The 13,555-nt window shown below is 36.4% G+C and overlaps 2 protein-coding genes across 2 annotated transcripts; both read left to right on the top strand.

The window, feature by feature from the left end:
- Positions 18-1,907, top strand: LOC104704221 (WUSCHEL-related homeobox 9-like). Its single transcript, XM_019227402.1, has 3 exons — positions 18-732; positions 1,060-1,241; positions 1,671-1,907. Exons 1-3 carry the CDS (start codon positions 297-299, stop codon positions 1,674-1,676), a joined length of 624 nt encoding a protein of 207 aa, XP_019082947.1. The 5' UTR covers positions 18-296; the 3' UTR covers positions 1,677-1,907.
- On the top strand, positions 10,796-11,952 carry LOC104700044 (ras-related protein RABA1h-like). Its single transcript, XM_010415490.1, has 2 exons — positions 10,796-11,099; positions 11,513-11,952. Exons 1-2 carry the CDS (start codon positions 10,879-10,881, stop codon positions 11,946-11,948), a joined length of 657 nt encoding a protein of 218 aa, XP_010413792.1. The 5' UTR covers positions 10,796-10,878; the 3' UTR covers positions 11,949-11,952.

Raw genomic sequence — 13,555 nt, forward strand, 5'->3', positions numbered from 1 at the left:
AGATCAGGAGGATTAGGGCTCAGCTTCAAGAATACGGCCAAGTCGGTGACGCTAACGTCTTCTACTGGTTCCAAAACCGCAAGTCCCGTAGTAAACACAAACTCCGCCTCCTCCACAACCACTCTAAACATTTTCTCCCTCAATCGCAACCCCAGCCACAACCACAACAGCAACCTCTTTCCTCAGCAAACTCGGCTTCCTCTTCCTCTTCCTCCTCTTCTTCCTCCTCCAAATCCACCAAACCTCGCAAAAACAAGAACAAGAACAACACTAACCTCTCTCTGGGTAGTAGTCAAATGATGGGGACGATGTTACCACCAGAAGCGGCCTTTCTCTTTCCGGTTTCCACCGTCGGAGGGTTTGAAGGTATCACCGTCTCATCCCAATTAGGGTTTCTCTCCGGTGATATGATCGAGCAACAAAAACCGGCTCCAACTATGGGGCCATGTACCGGACTCCTGCTGAGTGAGATCATGAACGGTAGTGTAAGTTATGGAACTCATCATCAACAACACTTGAGTGAGAAAGAAGATGAAGAAATGAGGATGAAGATGTTGCAGCAGCCACAGCCTCAGATTTGTTACGCTACTACTAGTCAACAAATAACCTGTTACAACAACAACAATAACATCATGCTTCATGTTCCTCCCACTACTTCTACTACTACTACTATTACTACTTCGCACTCTCTCGCTACTGTCCCATCAACTTCGGATCAGCTTCAAGTTCAAGGTATGATGATATCTAAAGTCATCTATCTTTTTTTAGTCATTACTTATATATGTTTATTTTTTACTCAACAGTATAGATATTAATTGTGTGTCAACAATGGAAGGGACACATTGATCAGGATCAATCTTTTAAAGGACCTTAATTCGTGTTTATAATAATATGTAGATGATTATTAAGTTGTATATATACCATCTCTCTCTCTCTCTCTCTTTCTTGAAAATAGACTGTTTGAGGTTTACATGGTTGTTTTGTAGAGATAGTTTTAATATGTACTAGTTATTATACTAACATGAAATAATGGGATAACCACGGCTAAATCGAATGCAGCGGGCGCGAGAATAAGGGTGTTCATAAATGAAATGGAGCTTGAAGTGACCCCAGGACCGTTCAATGTGAGAGATGCATTCGGGGAAGAAGTTGTGCTCATTAATTCTGCGGGTCAGCCCATTGTCACCGATGAATATGGCGTCGCTCTTCAACCTCTTCAACACGGAGCGTCATACTATCTGGTTTGTTTCCTCTCTATATTCCTTAATTAGTTATAGTACTAATTAATATCTGTATTCACTTCACTATAGCTAGATACTACTATATACGTTAATAAGCTTTAGTAGAACGAATACTTAATTAATGGCTATACAATATTGGTTTATAGAGTAGTTTATTTCTTCATTGGGATCTAAAATGGATAAATGCATGCGAGAGACATGTTGTTTGGCTCTGGTCAACATTGTTGACTCAATCTAATTTAATTACACACACACACCTTGCGCTTTAGAGCATTCATTGGTTTTTATTTTTCTTTTTTTGGCCTTCGTGTTTTTTGACTTTTGTAGTATAAATTCTAATAGTACAACATTTCGGAGGATGTGCCTGCATGTGTGTGTATATAAATTATTTATGTGATTAATTTCGAGGTCTCTTTTCTGCTTTTGCAGATCTAGTCGTGTGGGAGATTTGAGTTTGAAGAAGAAATTAAGACCTGTCTCTTTCTTTCACCATCTCTCGTACGTAGGCTTAAATGTTTAGATTTTATATAAGATATGGGTTTCAGTTACCTACTGTGATGGTGTGATGTATGAGTTTCGGACAACATTCACAAAACTCTCTCGTTAGATTGTTGACCAATATTATATGCTGTGTGTTTCATTAATTCTTATTTCATAATTCTATAATGTTTGTGTTTCCTCATCTGAATTTTTTAGTATATTTGCAACTGTTTAAGTTTAACAATGCGCTAATATGGGGATGAGTAATATAGAAGCTTCACATCACCCAGTGTGAAAGTAAACTAGGTCATGCGTTATGTTTAATGTTTAGACTGTGATGTAAGGTTTTACTTGCGGGAAGTAGGGAACTTTGACTTCAGTTCACTGAGGTGATATTTCACTTTAATCCCGGGGATTAAATATGGAAATACATATCACTGTCCGTACGTCCGTACAATCAAACATTATGGGCAGTCCGTATGGGCAGTCCGTACAGTTAGATGCCTTACAAGGCCAGTCCATGAAGAACAACAACTCCTAACGGTCACAAAGCTTCAAGATCCTTCTCAAAGATCCGTTGGCGAGTTGGTGCAAGTGGGAGGTCAAACAAAGATCACATGTAACATCTAAGTAATGTCGCTTTCACCTTGTGTATGTGTGTATAGCATCTTAGGTAGGATATTCTTTTTGTATATGCCTATATTTAGATTGTAACCATGAACTAAATAAAGTAAGAAGTTGAATCTCTTCTTCTACACTTTCTCTTACACGCTTTACACTCTCTCTCTCTCGCTTCAAATCTCTATTCACTTGTGTTCATTACATCACACTCACACTTCATATACTCTAAAACTTACATGGTATCAGAGCCTAACAGCTCCTGATCCTAAATCCCACACCCACCAAACACTTCCGCTTCAAATCTCTTGTTCTAACTCTTTTTGTTTCGACTTAGAAAGTCTCCCTTCTTTAACCGTTGGTCATTAGCTTTAACCAAAGGTTACTTCGACATGGAAGGCTCTAAGACCTTGATTGCTCCAGTTACTCTCAAGGGAGAGAACTATTTGGTGTGGGCAAGAACCACAAAAACGGCACTATGTGGCCGAGGGTTATGGGCCCACATTACCTCTAGTGAAGCTCCAAAGGAGACTACAACCGAAGATGACAAAGACAGTGTCTCTGAGGCTGAAGATAAGTGGTTTCAAGAAGACCAAAGTGTTTTAGCCATCATTCAGAACTCGCTTGATGCTTCAATACTCGAGGCCTACTCCTATTGTGAAACGGCCAAAGATCTATGGGACACATTACAAAATGTGTTCGGAAATATTACAAACGTCAACCGCATCTTTGAAGTCAAGCGAGCCATCAACAACCTCAGCCAATAAGATATGGAGTTCACTAAGAATTTTGGAAAGTTTAGATCTCTTTGGGCTGAACTAGAGATGCTTAGGCCGGCGACTATTGACCCGGTTGTTCTAAACGAGAGGTGCGAACAAGACAAAGTGTTCGGTCTACTCTTAACTCTCAATCCATCTTACAATGACCTCATCAAGCATATATTGAGGTCAGACAAGCTCCCAAGTCTTGATGATGTGTGTAATCAGATACAAAAAGAACATGGCTCTATTGGACTATTTGGAAGCAAAGGAGAGCTTGTGACGGCCAACAAGGTGGAAATGGCCACAGCAAACAAAGGCTACTACAAGCATGATGACAAGAACCCACCTGTTTGTGACCATTGCAAGAAGATTGGCCATTTCAAGAGTTGGTGTTGGATCCTTCACCCTCATCTCCGTGCCAACCGACCCATAAACAACCGGGGAGGACCACCGCGAGCTCACCAAGCTGCTATGTTGGGAGAAGCAACAACCTCCGAGCTGAACCATCAAGTCTCCGGAGGAAATGGAACCGCCTTAACTGCTTCCTCCGACCTGGTGAGGAGATCAGACCTTGATGCACTCATCAAAGCCCTCAAGGAGGCCTCCGGTAACTCTTATCTTGCTTTAAAACCAACAAAACCTCTTATTGTTGATTCTGGTGCATCACATCATATGACTAGTGATTCTAAGTTGATTAGTGAAATTAAACCTGCCATAGGAAATGTGATTATAGCTAATGGTGAAAAATTTCCAGTTGAAGGAATAGGCAACTTGAAATTATTTGATAAAGTGTCTAAAGCATTTTACATGCCTAGTTTCACATCTAATTTGTTATCAGTTAAGAANACATCAACTCTCCTCTTTTGCCTTCTGCTTCCCACCGATCTTCTCCCTTCTCTTCAGGTCCTTCAACTTTTTTTTTTAATATATTTTTACCAATTGAAAACTAAATTTTGTTCTAAAGAGTTCTTATCTGATGANAGTGCTAGGCCAAGGAGTCTCTAAGGATGATCTCTATGTGCTTGAGGACATGAACCTATCTTCTTTTTCTTCATGTTTTAATTCAGTGGCTGATAAGATTAATAGCTCTACTTGGCATGCTAGACTAGGACATCCTCATACTCGTGCACTAGAACTTATTTTTCCAAGTATTTCTTTTAAGAATGATGAATGTGAAGCTTGTATTCTTGGTAAACATTGCAAATCTGTCTTTCCTAAGTCTCTTACTATTTATGAAAATTGTTTTGGTCTAGTCCATTCTGATGTATGGACTTCACCATGTTTATCAAGAGAAAATCAAAAGTATTTTGTTACCTTTATTGATGAGAAATCTAAGTATACTTGGTTAACTCTCCTTCCATCTAAAGATAGGGTCCTAGAAGCCTTTATTAGTTTTTAAAACTATGTGACTAACCATTATAATGAAAAAATTAAGATTCTAAGATCAGATAACGGTGGTGAATACACAAGTCATGCCTTTAAACAACATCTCACCAAACATGGCATCATCCATCAAACAAGCTGCCCATACACTCCTCAACAAAATGGTGTAGTTGAACGAAAGAACAAACATCTCATGGAGGTTGCTAGGTCCATGATGCAGCACACCAACGTTCCAAGGCGTTTTTGGAGTGACGCGGTCTTAGCCGCATGTTACCTAATCAACCGCACTCCCACAAGAATTTTACAAGACATTTCCCCATTTAAGGTACTAAATAAAGAGAACCCTATTATTGATCACTTACGTGTATTTGGGTGCATTGGCTTTGTTTTGAAACCAGGTGAGTTGTGAGACAAGCTTGATGCCAAGAGCACCAAGAGTATGTTTCTTGGCTACTCCACCACACAAAAAGGCTACAAATGTTATGAACCTGAAACGAGAAGAGTATTGGTGTCCCGTGATGTCAAGTTCATTGAATCTCGAGGATATCATGACAAAAAGAATTGGGAGGAACTCAAAGACTTACCTACATCTCCATCCGATCGAGCAAGGAACCTTCGCATTATTCTAGAAAGGCTGGGAAACACAAACGATCGGGACAACCAAAGCTCAACCGGGCCAAACCTACCAGGAGACACCACTCCTCTCGGTGACCTAGACCCTAATGAGCCAAACGAAGTCGAAGCTCCTCCCACTCAAGTTACACCGTCCGGTGACAATGAGGAAGATTTACACCAAACTGATATTGTGCAACCGGACGAGACAATGAGTGCTGTTGAGGATGAGGAACATGATCATGAAGATGTCATTCCACTACGGCGCAGCACACGACTCAAGTTTGACCCATCCAACTGGAAGAACACACGTGTGTATTACAACAATGTTGCGGTTGCTCATCCAATTCAAGTTGTATGCACTCGCTCACTTTCCTGTGGAACACCAAGTCTTCCTTGGCCAAATTGACAAGCATTGGGTACCACAAACCTATGATGAAGCCAAGAAGCACAAGGTGTGGCGTGATGCAGTAAGCACCGAGAGAACGGCCATGGAACAAAATCATACATGGGACGAGGCAGATTTACCAAAAGGCAAGAAGGCAGTCACCTCTCGATGGATCTTTACTAGTAAATACAAGAGTGATGGGGAGATTGAACGCTATAAGGCAAGATTGGTCGCACAAGGCTTTACACAAACATATGGGGAGGATTATCTTGATATGTTTGCTCCGGTTGCGAAACTTCACACGGTTCGAGTTGTTCTCTCATTAACTACCAATTTGGATTGGGAATTGTGGCAAATGGACGTTAAGAATGCGTTCTTGCAAGGTGAGCTTAAAGATGAAGTATACACGAGACCACCACCAGGTTTAGAAGACACCATTGGTCCAGGAAAGGTACTCAAACTGAACAAAGCAATTTATGGCCTAAAACAGTCTCCAAGAGCATGGTACCATAAGTTAAGCACCACACTACTTGGAAGAGGCTTTCTCAAATCAGAAGCTGATCACACCCTCTTCACATTACCAAGCGACAAAGGTATTGTAGTCATTCTAGTATATGTTGATGATATCATCATATCTGGAAGTGACAAGGTAGGAATTAAAGAGACTAAAGACTTTCTCAAATCAGTTTTTGATATCAAAGATCTAGGAGAACTCAAATATTTTCTTGGTATAGAAGTCTATAGGTCTAATGAGGGTTTATTTCTATCACAAAAAAAATATGCCCTAGATTTATTGAGTGATGCAGGTAAACTAGGCTCAAAAGCAGTGTCAACACCACTTGAGGAAAACTATAAGGCAGGAGGAAAGGGGGAGCTTGATGCAGCTCCATTTGAAGATGTCAAGCAATATCGCTGTCTAGTAGGTAAGCTCGTATACCTTACAATTACACGACCTTACATTTGTTTTGCTGTGAACCAGGCGAGCCAACACATGCAAAACCCAACCGTTCATCACTAGAACATGGTGAACCGAATACTCAAGTATATCAAGGGATCGCCGGGACAAGGTATTTGGATGGGTTGCAACAAGAACACTGAACTCGTTGGGTATTGCGATGCGGATTATGCTGGAGATCGTGAAGATCGTCGCTCTACCACTGGATACTGCATGTTCCTAGGTGGTAACTTGGTCACATGGAAGAGCAAGAAGCAGAAGGTGGTCTCTCTATAGAGTGATGAATCGGAGTATAGAGCTATGAGGAAACTTACAACCGAGTTGATGTGGCTCAAAGCTCTTCTTAAGGACCTTGGAGTTGAGTCACCTAAACCTGTCACCATGCATTGTGACAATAAAGCCGCCATTCACATTGCTACTAACTCAGTGTTTCACAAGAGAACCAAACACATTGAAGTTGATTGTCATAAAGTTCGAGAACAAATCAAGCTCGGAGTTGTCCTACCATGTCATACCGAAAGTTCTAAACAGTTGGCCGATGTACTCACCAAAGCAGCTAGTCCACAAGTATGTGAGTACATTCACACCAAACTTGACCTTAGAGACCTCACTTGGCCATGAGTGCACAACATGGCACCTACACTCTTTTTCCCTTACATATAGTTTTTCCCAAAGGGTTTTCTATACTAAGTTTTTTTTTAATGAGGTGGGTGTTCATGAGTCCAAGCTTGGTCAATGCTCATATCAAGCTTGAGGGGGAGTATGAAAACACATATCACTGTCCGTACGTCCGTACGTCCGTAGAACCAAACATTATGGGCCGTCCGTACAGTTAGAGGCCTTACAAGGCCAGTCCATGAAGAACAACAACTCCTAACGGTCACAAAGCTTCAAGATCCTTCTCATAGATCCGTTGGCGAGTTGGTGCAAGTGGGAGGTCAAACAAAGATCACATGTGACATCTAAGTAATATCGCTGTCACCTTGTGTATGTGTGTATAGCATCTTAGGTAGGATATTCTCTTTGTATATGTCTATATTTAGATTGTAACCATGAACTAAATAAAGTAAGAAGTTGAATTTCTTCTTCTACACTTTTTCTTACACGTTTTACACTCTCTCTCTAGCTTCAAATCTCTATTCACTTGTGTTCATTACATCACACTCACACTTCATATACTCTAAAACTTACATTAAAAACGTTACACTAATTAATATGTAATATAGTATTTTACACAATAACTAGTATAAGTGTTTCAGCCATTTTATAAAAAAAAGTTTAAAAATATATTAGAAATATCAAATATGTATTACCTTATTTTGTTTTATTTTAATACGTAGGAAACGTTTTGAGATTAAAGATGATTTCATTTAAAAATAAAAATAAAAAATGTGTGGAAGTGATGTTATTACAATGACAATCGTTTCAGTTATTTCAGATAGAATTAGTACTTGCATGATGCTTTGAAATGCATATGTAATCAAATTCTAAAAAGAAACATTAAATATTTATTAGTTGAATTTTTATTTTGTTAAAGACGTAGTTGATATTCACAGCCACGCTATCAATCTTTTCTTCCACTTGTAGTTCAGGGTTTCTATCAGTTAGGTGGTTATGTATTCAAGTAATTAGCTTTATGAGATATGATTATCCAAGTAATTTTTAAAAGGTTATAAGCATTTTATCAATATAATTAATCTAATTATCCAAATAAATAAATTATAGGTTATATGCGTTTATCAATAGAACTAACATTAACCAAAAATAAAATAAAAAGTTTAATCACTATAACTGTATTTAGCTGTCCACACCTAAGATATAAATGTGAACATATTACATCATAAGAAAACAATTTTTTGTTTTTTTTTTGTTACAAAGGAATAAGTAACGTATCAGAGTTAGGAAACAGAGTTTTTGAAAGTCAATTGATATGATCCTTTGCTTTATAGTTTTAACAATAAGAATAGAATTCATGATATTACTGCTACGTTATGGAGTATATTTAGTTAAAGAGAATAAAATGTGAGTAAAATAATTGTAGTTGAATGCAAAGGAGGTCTAGCAAGGTAGGACTAGGGGCTTTGTTAGATCAAATCAGATGTCAAAAGGGCATAATGAAAATGTAATATCAAATCACACAAATGTTTCTCAATAAAAAACATGGTCCTACAGTTCTACTTTCTACTGTTTAACTGTTTCCTTCATCTTGTCGCTTTGACGTTATCTGTACCCGTATGCTTATTATTATTTTCTTTTAGATCTACGAAACAACATTTATATTCATAACTAAAATCAGAAACTTGAAAGTACTGCATGATTAATTTATCACCGCAATATCATGAATCAACTATATTATTTCACATATGTTCAATTTTATAATTTACCACAATGCAACATACCTATTAACAATTTATATAAAAAAACAGTCATATCTATTATAACTGAATACTCGTATTTTAGACTTTTAGTGCATAGCACAACACGACACCTTATTATTTTATCGTTCTACAACATTTCTACAAAATTAGGAATAATTTATCATTTTCTTTGGACATTTGATTGTCCGTACGGAAAATTGATTTGTCCACTGTCCACGCTGCCGTGTGCACTTAATTATTTCCCGAAGTGACAAAACTAAACCATTAACTATGTATAATTAAAAACCAAAAAAAATCTATGTATAGTAATAACACTGGGGGTTAAAAAGCTATGTATAGTAACATAATAATATCATAACGGAACCAAATCTATATTGTTGTGTTTAAAAAGGAACTATTGGCCTTTTTCTAAATTAAAGTAGAAAATTACGATCGCAATTTAGAAGTTGTCATGAATTTTAAATGAGATTAAGGAGTGTAAATAGAAATCTATGAAGTGACAAGAAAGAAAAAAAATAGAAAGCTAAGAAAGAGAAACAAAAAAATAGGTTCAGAAGAGTGTTGACCAGAGGAACTGTGGATTCACCAACAAGTGGGACAAACTTTCTCTTACGTCCAAAACTGACACAACAGTATCTTAACTCTTTCTCCTCATCATGAATCATATTCATATGACACGCACTCCATGTTCACTCTCTCCTCTCTCTCAGTTTGCTGTTAAATTTTCTATTCTTTTTTCTCCTTCTTGCAAGTATAGCCTATTAATATGTTGAACTGATAAATCTACAATGATTTAGATCTCTTGTAATGCAAGCGCAATGTTGCGAATGATAAGGATAAGTGGATAACATTTACGAATCTATAACTAGAGCTCATGTTGCAGTATCTTGTAGCCTCGTAGAGTAAGAATATCATGATTAAAGAAAAAAACAGGTTTACCATTAAGTTGTAATAAATGTGAGGTCCTTTTAATTCAATGTATTGATTTTTTTTCTGGACAAAGAGTATGTATTGTTTCTAAAGTAAATTTTTATACTGTATATGTGGATTTGGGACTACTATGTGAATTTGGACAGGGCCAATCTTAAAGAATCAATTGAATTTAGAGGAAACAAGTTAAAGATTTTAACTTGTGATATTTTTTTTTTCACAAAAATCCATCATTAACCATACACATTTTACTAACCAATTTTCTTTTACTTTTTCAATATATTTTTCTTCAAATTATATATTTTTAAAAGTGCGACGGTTTCACCTCGTTAGCCTCAAAATCATTCTAGAATTTTGATACGATAATACAATATTCACAAGTAAAACACTAGACTACAAAATCTAATAATGTATGGTTTGAACATATTAAAAATATAACTAAACATTTTTGGTGTATGCATTCACTGAAAGTGGTTTGAACATAATTAAAGTAAGCAACATTTGGTGAAAATCATGGGCTACATTACTCAAACAAAAAAACTTTGACTAATAAAAATTAGATGAATAGTACTAAATCTTGTAACCAAGTTCCTAAATACACCGTAGCTTGTTAAAAGTGACAAAATTAGAAGAAAACTTTAGAAATTGCTATTTTATGTAAAAATTATTCAAAGAACCAAATAGATCAAAAAGTTTAAATAAGAAAAAAAAAAAGTTAAGTAAAGAATTGGTTTACTCAAATTTTGATGAAATTACGTTAGCTATGTATTTTCTGTAGTTAAATGATACATTGTAGAGAAAATTTAAGCAAAGATCATCACACAAGGTCACAAAGATTATAGCTAGCTAGTATTATTTGCGAGATCATCTTGAATTATATATTTAGATTATCCCAAAATTAATATGACCAGTAAAATAGAGGACAATCCTTGATTCTCTGAATCCTCTTCTGAAATTCAGCATTCGTAAGCATTGGTCTCTTCTCCAATTTACAAAACGTCAAAAGAAAAAAGAAAAATAGAAACCCACAAAAAGAAAAATAACAAAAACCATCTGCAGATATTGGATTTTTTCTCTGTCTTCCAAAGTTCTTGGAACGTCATAAACACGACCAAAAGGGTATTAACGAGATATGGGAGCATATAAAGCTGAAGATGATTACGATTACCTCTTCAAGGTTGTCTTAACGGGAGATTCGGGTGTCGGAAAATCAAATCTGCTATCTCGATTCACCAAAAACGACTTTAGCCACGACTCACGCTCGACCATCGGTGTAGAGTTCGCTACACGTAGCATCCAAGTCGACGACAAGATTGTCAAAGCTCAAATATGGGACACTGCTGGCCAAGAAAGGTACTCATTTATAGGTGAAGTTATAAACCAAACTGAATCAGAATACTAATGCGTATAGAAAGATCTGTTATTATCTAAAACTGACGGTCATTTAGTGTACCGAACCTAATCAACCAAAATTTTACAGTATAAAATATCTATAGACGTACGTATATAGTAATGCTACAAATATCATTTTTTAAAGTGCATATGTTATATAATGTTATAAATACTGTATTAAGTTAAAAAAAAAAATAATTATCTTTGAAAACCAAAGTCACATGTAACCCACAAGTAGTTTTGTTTAATTTTATAAAACCAAGACATGAAAAAACCCATACTAAAATGGGATTCTCCACCTCTAATAACAATTTCTCGTCACCTTTTTGCTCGATTATGTTTTTTCATTTATCATAGTGAGCATTTGCAATTAGGTATCGAGCCATCACGAGCGCTTATTACCGAGGAGCCGTTGGTGCGTTACTAGTCTACGACGTGACAAGGCACGTGACATTCGAGAACGTTGAGAGATGGTTAAAGGAGCTAAGGGACCAAACGGACGCAAACACTGTGATTATGCTCGTAGGTAACAAAGCTGATTTGTGTCACCTTCGAGCCATCTCAACGGAAGAAGGGAAAGACTTTGCGGAGAGAGAGAACACTTTCTTCATGGAGACTTCGGCACTCGAAGCTATAAATGTCGAAAACGCTTTCACGGAGGTTCTCACTCAGATTTACAGAGTCGTTAGCAAGAAGGCTCTTGATGCTGGAGATGATCCAACCACTGCTTTGCCTAAAGGACAGATGATTAACGTTGGAAGCCGAGATGATGTTTCAGCCGTCAAGAAATCGGGTTGCTGCTCGACATAGCAGAAATGAGCTTTTCCTATTTTTTTCTTTATCTCTTTCGGTGTAAATTGTAATGGTAAGGTTACAAGATCGATTTAAATGTGACAAAAAAAAATGAGAACTCTTCAAATATCATGTAACGTAAATACACCAATTGTTTGTAGCATATAACAATGTCATTGAGAAGAAGGCTGCAAAAATCAGAGGGCCAAAACTTCAGAGTTCATTTATCATAAAGCCCATCAGATAATATATAAAAAAGAAGACTAATCATTATGGCTGAGTTTATAATATAACCATCAGAAGTCAGAACCGGTCCTTTTCACTTGAATTTGTATGCCCAGGCATGGAATGTGGCGCCCTAGACTTAAGGTTCAATCTCACTGGCTCCACGACGCTATCTAAGCATTGCATCATCTGTTGGTTACTTGGTTTACAAATGGTACATCTATATAGATGGCACTAAATGGTAATTTCGTATTTTCATACTTCTTATGTTAATTGTACTTATTTTATATATATTTTTTTTTTGACAATCTTTTTTTTTTTTGACAATCACTTATTTTATACTATTTTTTTATCTAACTTGGTCACACCAAAGCCAAAATTAGTCTCAACAAATTCAAAGAGTATGATGATAATAAAGACAATTTCTTGGATGAATGATTAAAAAGTCCCACGAGAGGTTCTGATTACAGACAACGACAGATCTTTATCCATTTTGGTAAAGTATCAACACTATCTTCACATCGATTTGTCACGTCTCTATTACCAACGTCGACGTCAAGAATCAACACGTTCGCAGGTCCCTAAAAAGCAGACCGACATGGTGGAGATATAAAGAACCGAACCGTCCGGTATGCCCGGTTCAACCATTATAAATTGGTTATACAGTACTACTAATTTTGTAATATCATGAAACAAATTTTGGGATGGATTCTTTCTTTCTTTTTTTGTCGTCAAATATAAAAAAGATTGCTTTTGAGATGGATTCTGGGGTTCCCGTTAAGGTTCTATCACGGGTTGGGCTTTGGGATGTCTATTACATACACTGATACACAACACATGAGCAAATATGATTTTGGCCGGGTTGCATAATTTTTAGATAAATTATAACTTTAAAAACGAAAATGTCTTTATAGATGGATACACACGAACACTTAAATCTGGTGAAGTTACATGTTATTTTCTCCACTAAAATTTAAAGTAATGGAATAAAAAAAAAATGTTGGAGAAAATTTTTTTTGGATCGTAACAAACACAATAAGAGACCGACATTATGATGTTTAAGTTAAGTTCGATACGAGGTAGTTCGCTAAGATTCACATAATGATAGAATTTAGACCTTATAAGTTTCCTATGGTTTTTTTTTTTTTTTTTGCTATACTAGTAGTATTATACAGACTAGGATTCAGATCCCCCGCGATGTCGCGGAGGAGTATTTTAGAAAAAAATAATAATTTAAATTTAAAATTTAAAACTATACATTATGAAATTATTTGAATGTAATAGAATAGTTTGAATACATAAACTATTACTAAAAACACAATCACCAAAATGAAAACATATAACAAAAAATATTACGTAGAATAAACGCAACTTTGCAAAACATATTGTTTAAAATATTA

The sequence above is a fragment of the Camelina sativa genome, chromosome 7 (assembly GCF_000633955.1).
Source record: "Camelina sativa cultivar DH55 chromosome 7, Cs, whole genome shotgun sequence".
NCBI lineage: Eukaryota > Viridiplantae > Streptophyta > Magnoliopsida > Brassicales > Brassicaceae > Camelina > Camelina sativa.